The sequence below is a fragment of the Pelodiscus sinensis genome, chromosome 3 (genome assembly GCF_049634645.1).
Source record: "Pelodiscus sinensis isolate JC-2024 chromosome 3, ASM4963464v1, whole genome shotgun sequence".
Taxonomy (NCBI): domain Eukaryota; kingdom Metazoa; phylum Chordata; order Testudines; family Trionychidae; genus Pelodiscus; species Pelodiscus sinensis.
In genome coordinates, this window is record NC_134713.1 from 6,432,371 (window position 1) to 6,451,149 (window position 18,779).

Genomic DNA, 18,779 nt, shown 5'->3' on the forward strand with positions numbered 1-18,779 from the left:
GCTCTGATCTGGGCTGAGCCAGCCGTACCCCACTCCCCCTGCTCTTCTTCTGCAGCATTATAGGAGATCCCCTGCTTCCCTACCTCAGCCTTGCCGACAAATTGTTTTCTTCCACTTTGTGCAGCAAACCAGCAAATTCCATCTCTCTCGTGGGGGGTGGGGGTGGAGGGGATCTCTGCTTTGCTTGTTGCCTGGTAGGGTTTTTAGCTCGCTATTTAGGGAGGAGACCCATTTCTGCCTTCATCTCTGCTTTAAAGGTGACATGACAAGGACAACTGAGCTGGTGCTGTTTTTATTTGCTGCTTTTTGGTACTCTGTAAAGAGACTTGGTAAAAATAGTCAAATCTTGGTTGGTGTGTTGTTTTTTTACCCTTGAAATCCAGATTTCACCTGCCCCATATATGGTCTTGTGAGGAGTGGAGAGCTAGTGCAATGGGACACCACAAGAGTTAGAGAATGAAAGTTGAGCTGTTAAGAGAAGGGATTTTAGTCAGATTAGTTCAGATTTTGGTTTTGCTAACACCTATTTAAATACATGGGTTCCCAAGACAGACAGGACCACTGTGACCATCGCATCTAACACACTGTGTAATAGGCCAGAGAATTTCCCCTGATTATTTCTAGAAGAATTTTTAGACAAATCCAGTCATGATCTGGATATTTCTAGAGATGGAGAATCCACCGGGGCCTTCGGGAAATTGTTCCAGCGGATAATGAAACACAGGTTGAACCTCTTTAGTCTGGCACCTGACTGGTGCCAAACCGGAGAATTTGCCAGACCATGGGAGGTCAATATTATCTAGCGGCATAACCATCACTTCCACAGCTGACTGGGCTCTTAGAAGACATTTAGGGGTAAACTAGAGCTAAGGAACAGCATGGAACCCTGAAAGCCAGGACTGGGGGCTGAAAACAAACTTTATGGGTCTATGAGAAATCTGGCCACCCCCGTGGCAAATGGCCACCCGGCTCACTCACATCATGTCGGTGAAATGGAGAGTGCAGAACTAGACAGCTTCAGCTTCTAATAATCATTCTTTCCAGTCTGTATTTGTCCAGCTGCAGCGTCGAGTCAGTGGATTAGGATAGATTTTTGTCTGCTCAATTGAAGAGCCCAGCCCCACGATTTGTTCCCTATGCAGGCACGGCAAGATGGGGCACCAAATGCCTCCTCTACCTCTAATGGCAAAAGGAATTTGCATAGTCTTCTGCTCTTTCAGCGCATGCTGCATATGCAAATATGGGGGCTTAAGCTGGCCATTTTGAAACAACCTCCCCCCCCCCCCAATTTTTTGTTTCCAGGGAATCCCTCCCCTTTTTTCAGGCCTTCTTTGTCCAGCAGAAAGAATCAATCAATCAATCAATGACATGGGCCCAGTTTAAAAAAAACCCAACCTTTTCAAGTGGCCCAGAAGCTCTTGGCCAGGCTTTTAAAAGGGGGGATTTGGAGGCGCCCACCTTGCAACACTTGAAAAGAACTCATCCAGAAAATGCTGAGCGGCTATGCTTTGAGCATCTAGGCCACTCTGTGTGTGTGTGTGTGGGGGGGGGAGGTCTGTGCATATAAGGGGCAGGGCTGCCCAGGGGGGGGCAATTTGCCCCAGGCCCCACAGGGGCCCCCATGAGAATGTCTGAAATCACAGGGACTGTCAGGAAGGGGCTCCCAAAATTGCTTTATCCCAGGCTCCCTGAATCTTCTGGGCAGCCCTGATAAGGGGGGGTTAAGCTTCCCCCAAAAGGGTCTCAAGTTTGGCCCTTCTGAAGAGCTGGGCCAGCTGCAGCCAGATGTGCAGCGATTACACACGGGGCGAATTTTAATGGCCCCTTTCACTCACAAACCCTCCACTGGCTCCTCTCTGCCCTGGGAGAGGAAATGGAAGGGAAGGGCGAGGAGAAGGATTTTTAGGGATACAAGCGGAGAAGGGGTGGGGAGAGGAAGCAGAAGCCACAGAAAGTAGCTGGGAATTGTACCCTGATGCCTCTCAGGGTGTGAGGCAAAGGAAGTGAAATGCAAGGCGCCAGGGAGAGATCAAATGGAAACGCGGAGAGAGAGAGAGAGAGAGGGAAAAGCAAGTGAATGAGCCGGAGCGAGGGCTGGATTCCTGATGAGCCAGAATTAGAGGGCTCCAGACGCAGCTGAAGCAATAACCGCGGCTCTGGGAGGAGGGGAAAGCCAGTGGAACAGGAACCTGACAGCCGGGAGCTGGGAAATGAGAGCAGCCCGCCGGGGAGAGGGGTCTGCGCGCCGCAGGCACGGGGGGGACCCGAGGCTTGTGCGGGTGCAGCCGGAGGGAGCCCGCGCCCCGGTGGAGGCAGGAGCTGCCGCCGCTGCCCCTCGAAGGTCCCTAGAGCGGCATCCCCGCGCGGAAGTCGCCGGATGGATTGCAGAGCCGCCGCGGACCGGCACGTTTGCAGTGGTAATGGAGCGGCTGGGCACGTGGGAGCCAGGCCAGGGGGGATGGGCGTGTGGCTGGGCTGGGTTCGAGTCCCGGCTCTGCTGGGGGGGGGGGCTCTCTGGTTGGTCCCAGACCAGCATCTACGGGCAGGTAAAAAAGCTGCCCCCTTAATGAGCCTGCACCTGTCCTCCGTGGCTGGTAGAAGCTCTCCCACGAGTCACCCACCTCTACAAGGGGAGGCCAGTTGGAGATGCTCTCCCTCCCCCCTATTGCTGTCTACCCCAGGCGTGTGTTGCCCCCAGGGTGGGATTTTCCACACCCCTGAACGCTGTAAGTTTGTTGTGTAGGCCTGGGCGCAGTGGCTCCGTGCCTCAGTGTTCCATCTCTAAAATGGGTATAATGGCCTCCCCTTGCTTTCGCCCCCTGGCGTGTGTATTTCGATTCTAAACTCTTCGGGGGTGGTTAGCCCCTGGGCTGTTTATACATCACCTGGCAGGATGGGGGCCGCGATCTCAGCGGAGTGCTCCAGGTACCCCTGTCGTATAAACAGTCGTCAGGCTGAAATTGCTGTGAATCCAACATCCCTCCCCCTGCACCTGGCTTAATCCCAGAAGGAACAAACAAGATTTTCCCTGCTTGGGTGTTTGTTCCAACAGGAGGGGAGGTTTGTTCAGCGCTCAGGAAAAGTCTGACCCTGGAGCATGGGCGAGTGGCTATCTCTGGAGAAATGAAAGGGGAGTCTAATTTTAGTTTGGCAGGAGCAGCAACTATGCCTGGAAGCTGCCTGGCTTCCTCTGTGTGGTGTGTCAGGATTGAGCAGGCTGCAGACGAGGCTGTTCATAGGCCGAGCATAAGTGGTGGCCGGATGCTAGAATGGGTGCCGCCCACTGCATCTTAGCCATCCGTGTCATGGCAGAGGTTACACGGAAATCCCCGTGATGGAGCCCCTTTCAGATTCCCTTCCTCTCCCCGGTGTGTGTGTTAAAGAGAGTCTCCTTACAGGGTTGAATGTGGTTTCAAGCTCTTTCCATGGTTGGGATGGGGGTGCTGCTGTGGCAGCAGAAATAGGTTCGTCTGTTACAGTACTGCCTTTTGCTGGGGTGCACGTGGCTTATGTGTTCCTTGCTGCTCTTCACGTGGTGGAGCATCACTGGAGTTCACGGTTTTGAGCTGTAGGATGGGAGCTCCCTCTCTGAGGCCTGAAAGTACCCACTGGGCAGCCAGCTGTCCTTCTGTGTTATGCCTAAGATAAGGAAGTTGATGCAACCCTATAAATGCCAAGAATGCAGAGGAATTATTCAGTAGGCCTATGTCTACACTCACGGCTTCTTGTGCGAGTAATATGCAAATGAGGCCAAGCCTCATTTGCATACCTAATGCGCCACCTTTTTTTCAGAAGAGGCTCTTGCGCAAGAAGGGGTGAAAACTAATAGGTGTAACGGCATTGCACAAGAGGGTTTTTCTTGCGCAAGAGCCTCTTCTGAAAAAAATGGTGGCTCATTAGGTATGCAAATGAGACTCGGCAATATTCCACGCTTAGCCTTATTTGCATATTACTCGCGCAAGAAGCCGCGAGTGTAGACATAGCCTGGGTGTCTTGTGATTTTATGGCAGATCTTGACCCCTTACTGACAAGGCCGGGTTGCACATCTCCCCAGAGTGGGCACTCAATCTGATTTGCCTTGTGTTGGATGCAGGGCGACATTCTGACCAGTCTCACCCACTGACAGCTGTGGAGTCCCTCTGCATTTACACTCAGGGCATGGCTAGACTGTGGGCTTTTTTGGGGGGGGATACTGATTTTTTTGCAGAAGAGCAAACACGCTCTTTCAGAAGCCCCTGTATTCCTCGTTCCATGAGAAAGAAGGGGGCTTTTGAAAGAGGCTTTTTTTCCAAAATTTGGCCCAGTCTAGATGGGCCAAATTTTGGAAAAGCCTCTTTCAACCAAAGTATTGGAAAAAGATACACAAAATATGGAGCACGTTTTGCGTATCTTTTTCCGATAGATCCTCACAGTCTAGCCATACCCTCAGTGTGCAGCAGCAGTCAAAAAAGCAAACAATGTTGGGAATCATCAAGAAAGAGAACGAGAATAAGACAGAGAACACCATATTGCTTCTCTATAAATCGATGGTAGGCCCACATCTTGAATGGTGCATGCACATGTGGTGACCTCATCTCCAAAAATATATCTTGGCATTGGAAAAAGTTCAGAAAAGGGCAACAAAAATGATGAGGGGTTTGGAACGGCTGCCAATGAGGAGACATTAATGAGACGGGGTCTTTTCAGCTTGGAAAAGAGGAGACTAAGGGGGATAGATCTTGACCAGTGTGCAGAAAGTGAATAAGGAAAAGTTATTTACTTGTTCCTGTAACATAAGAAATAGGGCTCACCAAATGAAATGAATAGATACCAGGTTTAAAACAAAAAAAGGCAGTATTTCTTCATGCAACTCATAGTCAACCCGTGGAACTCCTTGCCAGAGGATGTTGTAAAAGTTAAGAGTATAACAGGGTTCAAAAAAGAGCTAGATACAGACCTATCCTCCATGAATGTCAATGGCTATTAGCCAGGATGGACAGAAATGGTCTCCTTAGCCTCTGTTTGTTTGTCAGCTGGGAATGGATGACAGAAGAGGGATCACTTGATGATTCCTTGTTCTCTTCATTCCCTCTGGGGCAACTGGCTTTGGCCTCTGTCAAAAGGCAGGACTATGGGCTACATGGACCTTTGTTCTGACCCAGTAAGGCCATTCTTATGGTCTTACAAAGGTGTCAGCAATTTCAGCAACGGGCCCACAGAATGGAAGGGAGCTGGTTAGGGACAATAAGCACAACAGTGGGAAAGCCTGCAATTGACCAACTCCCCCTGCCTTTAAATGTAAAATCCTGGGGTGGCAGAAGGTGGGAGCTGAAGCTGTAGCCGGCCAGAGTAAGTCTCAGCTCCGACACTGGGCTCTCAAGGTACAAAATACACCACACAGGTATCTGTCAAACACAAGTAGTTTATTTCCTGACAGCTAACAGCTGTGCCCCATAACTAGAAGAACAACATAACAAAGAAGCGGCATATCTTACGTCCCTTCCTGCAAGCCTGGGACCCTGGGTAGGCTGCAGACGAAGTGGGAGGTTGTCTTCCAAGACGCCAGTACCCAAAGCCCATCGGTGAAGTCCGATTTGTTAGGCTCTGAGGCAGCCTTAAATAGTTTTCCCTGTCTTGTTTTGCAGTTTGGAAATTTCCAGGGATTACTCATTACATGCTGATGTAGGGCTTAGCTGTTAAGTTATCGATCTGGTTCTGATCTGGATCTACTTGTTCTTTGGCCCTGTTTACATGATCAGTACGTTAGGGTAAACAGAATTGTTTATTCGTTCTTGCCCTTTACCATTATCTTATACTTATTCCTGCTATACTGGCAACAATACTTATCTTAAGTGGCGTATGTTCCCAAAGATTTGCTTCTGGCTCATCAGATATAGGGAAAAGGGAAAGGGTGGAAGGAATGCAGGCCTCACCACCCCTAAGCTAACACGTACAAAGTTCTTCTGCAATTGACCACTACAGAAGGACATGTGAGAAAAGCATCCATTGATTTAGAAGAGCCGCCCAGTGCGGAGATGTATAACATTGCAGCTTGGTGTGTTAGAATTAATGTGTGCACCAGCTGGATAAGCAATACAAAAGAGCCATAGACTTTAGGGCAGGGATGTGAGGGGGGCTGGGCGGAAGGACTGCAAAAGTGTGTAGAGAGAAGCAACCAGAATGGGCCACGTTTGGGTGAGACCAAGTCAAGCCACCTCCAGTTTGGCCCAGCCACTCCTCCATCATCCCAGTAAGGAAGGGATTCTGCCGTTACATCACCCATTTCTGAGCAGGGGACAAGGTAAGGCTGAGCCCCCTGGATTCCTCCTCATTGTACTCCTGCCAAGTTCAGAGCCTCAGAAGTGTGCAAAAGGGATGATAGCTCTTTGGTGCCACCCTCCATCCCCGGTGTCCGTGCAGGGATGCCCTAGAGTGGGTATTGGCTTGCAGAAAGTTAATGTGACTTTGGGCTTGTGACAGACCGGGCTGTGTCTGGGCACAGCTTAGGGCGTCCGCTCAGGGCGAATTGCTCAAATCCGGGGCTCTTTACAGTCCCCCTGACTGGCGACCTCTCCAAACAGGCCACAAACCAGTCTCACAGAGCACTTCAGCAGCCTGCCTGAAGCCTCCCGAGCAAAACCCCTCCGACACCCCAGCAATATCCGTGCCCCAGATGGCCCCGGGCCTATACACAGGTGGGGGGTCCTAGCACCCAATCCCACCTATCCCGAACAAGTTCTGTCCGGTTCCAAGAAACCAGCCACAGATCCCTGGTCAATTTACCCTCTGGACCTTACCCACAAATCACGCTGGGCCAATCCTTTAGAATCTATATCTAAAGGTTTATTATTACAGGAAAGAAAAGCATGAGAGTAAGGTTATTAAAGTACAGTACGTTACATGCACCGAACCTCCCAGTTCTCGATGCAGGCTCTAGCAGAGATGTTGCAGCTGCTGGTTTAAAAGTCCTTATTGCACATCCTACGATCAGGATGGGTTCACAGGTCTTCCGGGCTCTTCAATCCCTGCAGTGCTGCCTCTGGGATGAAGTGCTGAGCTGAGAACCAAATGGCATCGACCACATGGCCTCTTTATCTCCTTCCTGGCCTCTTCTGGTCTCAGCCGGTCACCTGGTCCTCAGCCTCTCTCTGCTGGCAGCCCTTGGGTCTCCGCCCTCCTGCTTTAGGTGTGTCTTTGGGCCATCAAGGGCCATTGTTCCACAGGGCTTTGCTACCCAGCCTGTCCATAGCCATGCTTAACCACATTCACAGAAATATTCAGCTTCCACACAAATTACAGATTCCTACCTACACACACAGACATTATACATTCACATAAATAGCGTACATAAGATCAACAAACAATTCAATCCCCATTCAATCCCCCCTATACCAATTTCTGGGGCCAACACCCCCACCCAGGGGTGCAGCAGCGATCTGGCTGCTTCCCTCCAATTCAGCAACGTGACAGGGCTTCATACGTGGCTGTGTCTGTATTAGGGTTTTAGGGACCTGTAATGCTCAATGAATGCAGTTCCACCTATAGCATCAATGGCAGATCATGTAGTGAAGCTAGGGTTTAAGGCTCACCATGGTAAAAACCCCAAACTACACTAAAGCATTCAACATTGCTACTACAGGTGGAGACGAACCTGTTGAGGAATTATAGTGCAGACAAGAAAGCCATAGAGGCTGCTGTTGTGGAGAAGAGTCAGGAGGACCAGATCTGTTGTTTGTGGCGCTGGTGCAATTGCGGCTGGATGACTGAAGTCAGTTCTGGGCATTTCAGTATAAGAAAAACGGTGGTTTGTTAATTTCACAACAGAAATAGAAAGGCCTAGATCAGTGCTACTCGGATCTCTGGGGTTCTGGAGCCAAATTAGCCATCAGCATTAAGGATGTTAAAATGTGGATAATCAGCTAACTGAGTAGTTGATGGAATGTCCATTGATTACTTGATTAGTCGTTAAGGGGGGGAGCGCTTGCTACCCCCGCTGTGGCTCAGCAGTTTAAATGTAGTTGGAGTCAGGCTGCCGGACCCCGCTCACGCTGTCCCCTAGAGCTGAGGCTCTGCCTTTTAAATGTAGTAAGAGTTGCCTGGCTCTGGGACTGGATGTGAGCCGGGACAGCTGATTCCTGGCTCGCGTCCAGTCGCCTGCTGCACCTCTGCTTTCCCTGACCCATCTGCAGAGATGGGTCAATTTCACAACAGAAATAAAAAGTTTATTTCTGTTGTGAAATTGACCTCTATTAGAGGCAGCAACCGAGGCGGGGAAGCAACTAGTCAAGTAGTGACTCAACTAGTCGCTTACATCCCTAATCAACGATACCCCAAACCAGTGTGAATTCACTGTGTCATTTACTGTAGCACTACATACTCCTATTTAAACAGTATGGCTGGGGAAATATTTAGTTTATAGACAATTCTCTCGCCAAAATCAGTGAGCAACTATTCTAATTTTATCAGTCACAGTGCGCTAATAACATAGTAAAAGCATCCTGATTAGCTAGTAACTCAGATATTAAAACACACACATGTGCTGCAAAGATCTGTAAGTGACGCGTTAAAGAACCACTTTGTGGCTTCCACACCTCCGTCTGAGTATCCCGGGGCTAGCAGGCCAGACTGCTGGGAACAGGTTGGGAGAACTGGACCGTTTGGAGAAGTGATAGCCAAGTGGGGGAGAAGGGAAGAAGGATGATGATGAGCTTACAAATGAACTGTGAGAACAGCATCTGCAGTAAAAACAACAAGTCCTGTGAAGATTTATTTGGGCGTAAGCTTTTGTGGGTCAAAGCCACTTTGTTGGTTGCATGGAGTGGAAATCTGACAAAGTGGTTGTGACCCACAAAAGCTCACGCTCAAATAAATGTGTTTGTCTTTAAGGCAGTGGCATAGCGAGGGTGTTTTGCACCTGGGGGCAAAGGCAAAATTTGCAGCCTGCAACCTCCAGCTGGAACCTCCCCCCTTGTCTGTCCCGTTGCCACATGGGTCTCCCTCCGGCAGACCGGGCCATTCCGCTTCTAGCCAGAATGACATGCCCTCTGGCCAATCGGTGCAGTTTCTAGGAGGGGCGGGATACAGGTGAGGATCTGGGTGGCCCAATGGGCGGTGCCTCAGACCGACTGGCAGTGAAGGGGATTGTGGGGGTTGTAGTCGCAGACGGGCCTGTGCGCCAGCTGTGTTCTGCGCATGCTCAGCCTGAACGCCCACCCTGTGCATTGCTCCTGCCAGGTGCTTCGCGCTCAATTTTGATCTCCTGCAGGTGTGGAAATGGCCAGCGCACACGGGGTCCTAGGACTCCTAGCACTGACCTTCCGTCCGCTGCTAAATTGTCACCTGTCTAGCATGGTGCCCAAGGGCAACTGCCCTCCCCCCCCTCGCTACGCCACTGCTTTAAAGTGCCACAGGACTCTTTGGTGTTTTTACAGTTAGAGTCAAACATGGTGACCCTCTGAAATGTGTGCCGTGTTGTTGTAGCTGAGTCAGGCCCCAGAGTATTAGAGAGACAAGGTGAGGGAGGTCATATCTTTTATTGCACCAACGTCTGTGGGTGAGAGAGAGCTGTCCTTGTGTAACTAGAAGCATCCAAAGCATTAAAGAGAAGTTGAAAGAACTGGGTTTGTTTAGTTTGGAAAAGAGAAGACTGAGAGGGGACATGAGAGCAGTTTTCAAGTATCTAAAAGGGTCACAAGGTGGAGGGAGAAAAATTGTTCTCCATGGCCTCTGAGGATAGGACAAGAAGCAATGGGCTTAAACTGTAGCAAGGGAGGTTTAGGTTGGACATTAGGAAAAACTTCCCAACTGTCAGGGTGGTTAAACACTGGAATAAATTGCCTAGGGAGGTTGTGGAATCTCCATCATTGGAGATATTTAAGAGCTGGTTAGATGGTGCTTGGTCCTGCCATGAGGGCAGGAGGCTGGACTTGATATCCTCTTGGGGCCCCTTCTATGATTAAGTTAAAACTGTGATGGAGTGTGGCTCTGTATGCCCAGCAAAGAATATACTGCATGGACATAATCCAGAAAGGGCCCACCCGCACTTACTGTTCTGGAACCAGCCTCTCTTAATTCAAGAACTAGTTCTTTAAGAATCTTGGCTGGGTGCCAAACTCAAGAAGTGCTGAAGTGCAAAAAGAGCCGGCCTTTAAGTCAGTGGGTGCTGCTTTGCAAACCGTCTCCCCGCAGCACTGTTCATGCCACGTCAGCCGGTGATCAGAAATTCTGCCACTACAATGAACACAAGAACGGCCGTACTGGGTCAGACCAAAGGTCCATCTAGCCCAGTAGCCTGTCTGCTGACAGTGGCCAGCACCAGGTGCCCCAGAGAGGGTGGACTGAAGACAATGATCAAGCGATTTGTCTCCTGCCATCCCTCTCCAGCCTGTGACAAACAGAGGCCAAGGACACCATTTTATCCCCTGGCTAATAGCCTTTTATGGACCTAACCTCCATGAAATTATTTAGCTTCTCTTTAAATTCTATTATAGTTCTAGCCTTCACAGCCTCCTCTGGCAAGGAGTTCCACAGGTTGACTACACGCTGTGTGAAGAAGAACTTTCTTTTATTAGTTTTAAACCTGCTCCCCGTTAATTTCATTTGGTGTCCTCTAGTTCTTCTATTTTGGGAACTAATAAATAACTTTTATCGGCCCTCTCCACACCACTCATGATTTTATATCAATGGGTTTGCATCCAGTACCCGATTGCTCCCTGGACCAGCGCTTTCCTCAGCGACACCCTTAGGGTGCATCTACACAGCACTGTAACTCAAAGTAAGGTACGCGATTTGAGCTATGCAAATTGCATATCTTATTTCAATGCTATTTCAAAACAGCTTATTTCATCATTGGTGCTGTCTACCCAGCACCAAATTTTGAAATAAAGCGCTATTCCGAAACATCCCTTACTCCTCGTAGAATGAGGGGACATCGGAGTAGCGAGCCTGAAATAACGGGCTTGCTGTGAAGATGCGGGATAGCTATTTCGGATACTCCAGTATCACAAAATAGCGTTGCAGTGTAGATGTTCCCTCATGCAATGAGAAGTTAATGTCCTGAACACCTGCTCCCCATCCTTCCCCCCCAGCACCCTCTCAGATGTAGCCTTGTGGACCCCAGGCAGGAGCGAGGAGACCTGCACTTTAGTCCTGGCTCTGCTAAAGACCTGTGGTCTGGGGCAGGTCCTCTCTCTCCGTGCTACATTTCCCCCACCTATGGAATACTGATGCCTCCTTTGTAAATTCTATGCGAGCTATGGAAGGGCTATGAATTTTCACGATGGATCAGAGCTTACCTTACGTGTTCGGTGTCTGCTGGCAGCCAGGAGGCCCAGACTTTGACCAGCTGGCCCTTGGCACGTAGCCTGTGAGAAGGGCGTAATGCCATTTACCTTCTCTGGCCTCCATGGGAAAGCAGGAGGCATCCTAGCAAGTGAGGAGCCATGGCTGGGGTGTTCTGTGGCCCTGCAAAGCCCCGTGGCTATAACTCAGAGCCCCTGCAAGTTAAGTGAGAGACAGAGCTCTGGCCCGACAGTGGTGTTGGGATGAACTAGGCCCAACAAAAGCTTGATCCAGGCTCGTGAAATGAACCAGGACCCAGAGGGGTGTCACGGTCCATGTGCGCAGGGGGCTGGTAGAACCCGCGGAGGGAAGAGGGGGAAACCTCACCTCTTCCTGGTCTCTGGATCTCAGTGTCATGTTTGGCAGCACAGCATGCAGCTGCTGGCGCTTCCTCGGGATAGCTCCCCCCTTTTCTCCCCCCCGCCCCCGGCTGTGTCCTAGGAACACGCTGTCCTTGGGAGGGAGGGATGGGCACTGGGCGGTCTGTCTGCACTCAGTGCTGCTGCAGGGGCAAGCCGAGAGCGTCCTCCCCATTGCAGGCTCCGGCTGCAGAGCGTTTCCGACGGCAGGTGGCTTTTGTGGTACCGCTGGGTTTTTCAGTCTGTCCCAGAAGCAGCTGGCCCAGGACCCGTTTCCAGTGGAGGGCAAGATTTTAGCCCGAAGTCCTTTCTCCCCATCCAGTAGCTGCAGCCCAGAAGGGAATTAAAGCCAGGCAGGTGGGCAGAGGATGTGGCAGATTTAGATCCGTGGTCTCTGGCTGAGGGTGTCCATCTGCTGTTTGTCCCTCAACTCCTCAGCTGGTTAGATCCCGCAAGGCGACGGTGACAGCCGGCCAGCCTTTCGTTCATCCCGCTCGCTGCAGCCTTTCCTTTCAGATGTGGGCGGTGGGAGAGCTCCCGAAGAGCTAGCCCCCCTGTCCATGCTGACCTTAGCTAATTGGCTCTGACTGAAATACCGCCTGAAAGGTGGTGCCTGCGTTTACCTCTCGGTCTATAAAGCTGATGCCCGGGGGTAATACAGTGTGAACTCGGTGGTCGCATAAGGATTATAGAATATTTACATGACTGCGGTGTCTGCCCTAGAGATTTCATTTAGGATCACTAGATTTTGTGCTGGGGCCATAGACGTATGATTCCTGCCCTCCCCTTCTCAGAAGACAACTGGTGTGGGAAAGAAGCCAGTTCCATTGCTACAACTTTTACACACACAAAAGCCAAGCGTCCCTCTCACTTTTTCAATCCATGGGTGGAATAAATTTTGTGTTGTGCACCCAGGCACGTGCAGATGTGCCCCACGAGTAGAAACACGTGCTGGTGGCGCTATTCAGCTGGGCAGCACTTGAATCTCTCCTGGCTGGCTGCCCAAATGCTCAGCTGACCGGGAACACTGGTGTCCTCATTAGTTTCTTACAATAACTGGTATTTGGTGACGCAGCAGCAGCTGGCTCCCTGCTCCCCTCCCCGCTCACATCGCACAGGTCCTTGTCTGTTCTCGAACCTCCATCATGCTTGCCATCAAATCGTCAGCCTGGCCATGTTGCGCCAATAGTGGATGATTCCCCTGCGCTCCGTGGGCCACAGGGACTGGGTCCGTGGCTGTGAGTGTGTCCCTGTCTTTCCGTGGGTCGCACGGTCGATGCTCAGAGAGGGCTGCTCACAGAGCCCAAACCCTGCTCTCCAGCAAGGAGCTTGGGAGAAATGTGTTGGTGTCTCCACCAGCCATGCAGCCTCACCAGAAGCAGGGCTAGAAGAATGTGGCCAAGATGCATTCACGTCGGCTGGATGGGTCCCCCTGGCAGCTCCTGGGCCCCAATCCGAGAAGGGGGCCGAGAACCCTGCCTTGCTGGCTCTGCATGCCACCTGAGGAGGCTCACCAGAGCCTGCTCCCCACTGCCTGCTGCTCAGGTTTCGTTTCTCCTGAGGGAAGAGGGTAAGGCAGTGCTGAGAGCGCCTCTCTGCAGCTTGCCATGCAGCTGTGGGGCCTGTGTGAGCTACGGCCAGCCCAACACATCACGGGGAGTGAATGTGGCCTAGTTGGGGGAGTGGTGGATGTGGGAACCAGCACCTTGCTGGGAAAGTCAAGTCATGTGGTCACTCCTTGCCTCAGTTTCCCCATCTTGCTGCTTTCCAAATGGAGGCTTCATTGACTTTCTTCTGCACCAGGAGGAGGGCCAGTCAGGAACCCCAGACCCAAATGCCTCTCTCCTTTGCTGATCCGGATCCCAGGTCCCTCGTATAACCATTTGGGTCAATTTCCACTGAGCTCATCCTCTTCTCCCGCCCCTACCTAGTCATTTTCAGACATGCACCATCCCAGGATTTTATTTGCACTGGGCCATTGTGCTTCTTCCTGCCTTGCCATGTACAGGCTGAGTGTCCTCGGTTGGCTCGGCACCCCAGGGAGAACTTTGCTGTCTTGTTTCTGCGGTCTTCTAGGCAGGGTGGAGGCCCATGGGGGTCTGTGTGTGGGTCTTAATCTGTCTCTGTTGCTTTGCCCCCATTCTATGGTGCAAGAATTTCAGTCACTGCTAGAATCCAGCACTGCTGGTCGGTTTGAAATGCTGCAAACCTGTATCTGTCTTCGTTAATTAATTCCCCCCTTCTTCCCCATTTGGCTCCAGCCTCGCCGGTCACCTGCACAGGGACGCTCACAGGTGTGGAAACCTGCGTCACTCCCTCTCGGCCAGACACTAAAAATAGCTGTTGGTGCTGCACCAAAGGCATGGGATCTTCTGCTGTCCCTGCAGTGACTGCAGCTCGTTAGCCAGCCTGGTGCCCAGAGCCGGGCTGCTGCAGACGTCACGCGCGATGCTGCTGTGCAAAGCACACAGAGCTCTTGGCAGCCGAAGCGCTGTGGTTGCGGGATTGTTGGGCTGGGTGGTGGTGGGGGGGACGGACCAAAGACCAAAAGGGATAACATGTGTGGGGGAAGGGGTGCAATGTACTAATCAGTGTTTGGCAGGCAGAAGAACGGGTTCCTCAAACGTCCACACATGGGTTACGAGCAAGGGAGAGATATGATCCTGAGTACCAACGCCTGGATTTTCAATGGCACGTGGTCCCCAGGGGCATGTCTACACTAGGAAATGATTTTGAAATAACTAAGTTCAAAATAATAACTCCTGAAATAACAAAATTGAAATAGCATGTCCCCACTATGGGAGAATCCCGAAATACGTCCGAGACAGGCTCTGGGATTGTGGATGTGCTACCTCGACTGAGAGCCCCAGGAAGCACTGGGGAGTAATTACTTCAAATGACTCTGGGGAGTCGTTATTTTGAAATAGCAGCAGCGGCGTGCCCACGCTACTGCTATTTTGAAATAACTATTCTGAAATCAGCGTACTTCCCCGAGGAAAGCAGGCGTACAGATTTCGAAAGAACCAGCCCGTGATTTCAAAATCACGGGTGTGGTAGTGTGGACGTTCTGCTTATTATTTCGAAATAACTCCCTTGTGTGGACCTGGGCCAGGCAGACAGGATCGTCAGACTGACTCAGGGCTTATCCCCTCTAAAGGAGAGTTACATCTCTCTGGCTTTTTAGCGTGTTGCTGGTGAGAGGAGGAGCAAGTCGGAAGATAGGGACACGTGACTCTCTGGTCAAGCTCTTCTCAGCCAAGCTGCCAAGTGGGTCGGGAGTGGCCAGACCGAGGACTCGGAGCTGGGGTCTGCAGTTTGCAGAACAGGTGTCACGAGTCGGCTTTGCGCCGGTTTCTGGCCTGTCATGGGAGCGCTATCTTGTTCTGGGGGGACATTGTCAGAATCAAGAGCCAGCAGGACTCAGGAAGTGAGCAGTGGTTGACATGTTGCTCTGCAGGCCACCCACAAGTCCGAGCTCTACCACATGCCCCCTGGCTGTCCTCTTTTAAATCCAAGGCCTCAGTGGGTGCAGAGTCATGCAAAGAGGGTGCATTGCTTCCTGGGACCTGCAGTCTCTGTCCTTTGGCTCCTTCAGACCACCAAGCTGAGCTCCTCAGGGCCACTTGCAAATGGATCCTCCCAGCATTGGCTGAGGAAGGAGTATTGTGCCGATCTCAGGGCTAGGACACGGAGTCCCCTCTACACTTCCAGCCAGCTCTGCAGGTGCTCGGCCCGCCCCAGGCGTGGCTGGATGGTGAGACAGAAGCCACCAGGCACCAGAATCATAGAAACGTAGGACTGGAGGAACCTCCAGTGGTCATCAAGGCCAGGCCTGCTGATTGAGGGAAGGGGCCAAGTGCCCCCGGGCCTGGCAAATCAACAGGGCATGGGGCTTCCAGCCGCCCCTACTGCAGTAGCAGTGCCACCTGGAGCCTCTCACCCTTTGAATTGCCCCCGGAGCACTGTGCTGCTGAGGGATTGGGCGGGAGAAGAGGGGGCTGGCTGCTCTGGTCTGCCCCTTCTGGGAGTAGCCCCCCCACCTTGTCCAGGAGCCTGGAGAGCCTCTTGGCTCCCTGCCCGCTGCACTCAGGGCAGGACTATCCCTATGTCTAACCTGCTCTGCGAGATCTCTAAGGCTGGAGACAACGCAGCCTCCCTACCGCACTGATTCCAGCGCTGCACCGCCAGGGCACCGGCAAAACCCGAGCAAGTGACGTTCCCAGGGTCATGTAGGGTTGGCGGGGCAGAGCCGGAAAGTGAGCTCCGCTCTCCTAGCGCCTGGGGGGCTCGTCCTCCCTGGCTGGGCGCCCTCAGGGACCCGGCTCCATTGGATCGCAGGCAGCTGCGAGGAGCTAAGGGCTGCGTGCGCCCGGGGCCCAGCGGCGGGTGGGGGGGGGAGGCATGTGCATGCCCCCCCTTTGTGCGTGGGAGGAGCTAGGAGCCCGGCGCTGGGGGATCCGGCTGCACAGCTCCGCCCGGGCGGGGGCGGGAGCGGCTCTCCCCGGTGAATGAGCCTCGCGCCGCTCCATTCATGCTTCCTCCGCCCACGCCGCGTCCCTGCCCCTGGGCCGATGCGCCAGTGAATGAGAGGCAGCGCCTGGGCCGCAGGGAGCCGGAGCCATGTACGGTGAGAGCGCGGGGCGGCTCCTGCGCACCCGGCGGGCGGGGAGCGGCTGGGGAGCCCCCCGAGAGCCTGCGGTGCGCGGCACGGGTGGCTCTGCCCGTGCGCCCCCGCTGCGCTCGGGGCTCGCTCCGGCGCCGCGTCCAGGGCTGGGGAGGGCGAGCCGAGGCGCGGGGACCGGGTCTCTGGTTCGCGTGGCCCCCGGTGGATCTGCGCCCTCCCGGGGCAGCGAGCCGCGTTGCCCTGCGGGGAGGAAGGGCCCCGTGTGCGGGCTGCCTCCGTGCCCGGTCCCTGGAAGTGGCTGCGGGGCCGGCTCAGCAGGGGAGGAGGCAGCTGGTTTGGCCGGGCGCTGCGGGACCCCCCGCTCTTAGCCCGATCGTCCCGGCTCCGCTTCCCAGCCACATGCTGCGGGCCCCCGGCCGCGGCAGAGGAGGCAGGGGAACCAGCCGGGCTCTTGGCTCCGCTCCGCGCTTTCCTTGCGGCGGCTGCTGCGGCTGGGCGGCGCGTGGCGAAGTTGACTCACACTCGGGCGCCCGGAGGAGAATCCGAACTCTCGTGGGGCCGCTCTGGCTCGTGTAAACGCTCCGGGAGTGGCTGGGACCCCGGGCTGGCTGGGTTCCCTGCTGGGCTTGGCATGGGCTAGTAGGGATGCCTTCGCGGGAGGGGCAGTCTCCCAAAGCAGGTGATGTTTGGGAGGCTGGCAGAGGAACCAGGAAGGACTTTGTGCCCTCGGGCTGCGGGACCGGCAGGCCCCCTGGGCACTGCCCTGGGTGTGGGGCTGATTTGGCTGGCGGCTGTGGGCCAGTTGCTTTGCCTCTCTGTGCCTGCGCTTTTCGGGGTAGGCGCTAGGCGGGCCGAGGTGAGGTTCCCCACCCCCCTGGGATGTTGGGAGCCTAAGTCGACAATTTTTGTCTGAGCTCTTTAGATGAAACCTGCTGCTGAAGGGCACAGCAGTGTCCCGGTGACCGGAGAGCCTGGCCCTGGACGCCGGCCGTTCGCTGAGGCCAGAGACCCTGATGCGGGCAGCATGTGCCTGGCTTGGCAGGGCACCTGCTTTCTCAGCGATAGGAAGGTGTCTGCTGTCCGTGCCAGCCTGAGTGTCTCTGCAGGCCTGCTGGCTTCCTGGGGGATGCTGCACCAGCAGGTGGAAGCAGGCTGGCCGAAGCTGCGCCTTGATTTGCCGGAGCTCTCGCAGCATTTCTAACGCTGCTCTGCATCTGCCCAGGATGCCCTGAAACCCTGACTCCTCCGAGAGGCAACACTCTTACCCCCGGAGGGGCTGGGGTCTTGTGGGATGTTGGGATATTCCCTCTGCACCTGCTCCCCAGGCAGGCGCTGGATCCAGCCTGGGATTTGAACTCTGCAGTTTAGCTGCAGATTTATTTTCCCAGCCACTTAGGACTATAAGAGAGTTTAAAGAGAAGCTGGATAAATTCATGGAGGTTAGGTCCATAAAAGGCTATTAGCCAGGGGATAAAATGGTGTCCTTGGCCTCTGTTTGTCAGAGGCTGGAGTGGGATGGCAGGAGACAAATCGCTTGATCGTTGTCTTCGGTCCACCCTCTCTGGGGCACCTGGTGCTGGCCACTGTCGGCAGACAGGCTACTGGGCTAGATGGACCTTTGGTCTGACCCAGTACGGCCGTTCTTATGTTCTTATGTCACTTATAAAGGGGCACGTCACTGTAGCTTGGAGACCTAGGGGAGCCCTCACTCTGATTGGGAGCAGCTGGAGCTGCCAGTGCCCAGCACCTCTGAAAACCAGACCAAAAGGGCTAGTTCCAGGGATAAAGAGCCCTGGGGTTGCAAGGACTGAGGGTCTCCAAAAAGTCCCAGCTGACTCTGCTGTATAAAATACCAGGTGGGACCTGCCCACTCTAGTTCACGGGCAGGGGGGAGCCCAATTGGCAGTGCTGCTAATCTGGTGGAGTTTAAAAGCCCGCACTTCCATGCTTGCTTGCCAAGTTTCCCTGTCCAACCCTATGGTTAGTCCCTCCGAGATGGCCCTGTTGGCCCAGGCCGTGGCACCGCGTGCTAACTCTGCTCTTTTGTAGCTTAGAATTCTCAGCATGCGGGTTTCCCTCCACGCAGGGGCAGCTGGAAAAACTGCAAGGCGCTGCAGAACCCAAAGGGAAATCCGTTCACACGCTTACCCAGATGTCACTGGAAACCAGTTTCCCAGCTGTTGCATGACACCGTCGGCTGGAAGCGAGCCAGGCCCATAAATCTGCTAAGTGCTGTGTGATCCTTTTGGATGAAAGTTGCATTAGAAATACAAGGGATTATTGGTTTCTCTTTACCATATCTTGGGCTCTAGCAAGGATTAGATATTTAATGCTGGGGGATTTTTTTCCACTTTGTTTGTGCTCAGGACTCAACTGTTTTCCAAAATGAGGGCTGGAGGGGAATGTCCCCCAGTGATCTTGGTAGATTGTTGCCCTGCACCTCTGAGAGGAGACGTAACTGTCCTGCCTCTCCTGTC

The 18,779-nt window shown here is 53.4% G+C and overlaps 1 protein-coding gene across 4 annotated transcripts in view; it reads left to right on the top strand.

Moving 5' to 3' along the window:
* EFR3B (EFR3 homolog B) overlaps positions 1 to 18,779 on the top strand; it is a 159,556-nt gene that overhangs the window by 20,365 nt on the left and 120,412 nt on the right. Inside the window, exon 1 of one of the 4 annotated variants that reach the window (XM_075923305.1) lies at positions 2,074 to 2,417. The exons of 1 other annotated variant lie outside the window; for it this stretch is intronic. In XM_075923305.1, the coding sequence (XP_075779420.1) occupies positions 2,378 to 2,417 (40 nt within the window). In that variant the 5' untranslated portion in view covers positions 2,074 to 2,377. Of the gene's footprint in view, positions 1 to 2,073; positions 2,418 to 16,153; positions 16,306 to 18,779 lie in introns of those variants that run through there. 2 more of the 4 variants (XM_075923304.1, XM_075923306.1) reach the window with 2 other exon arrangements.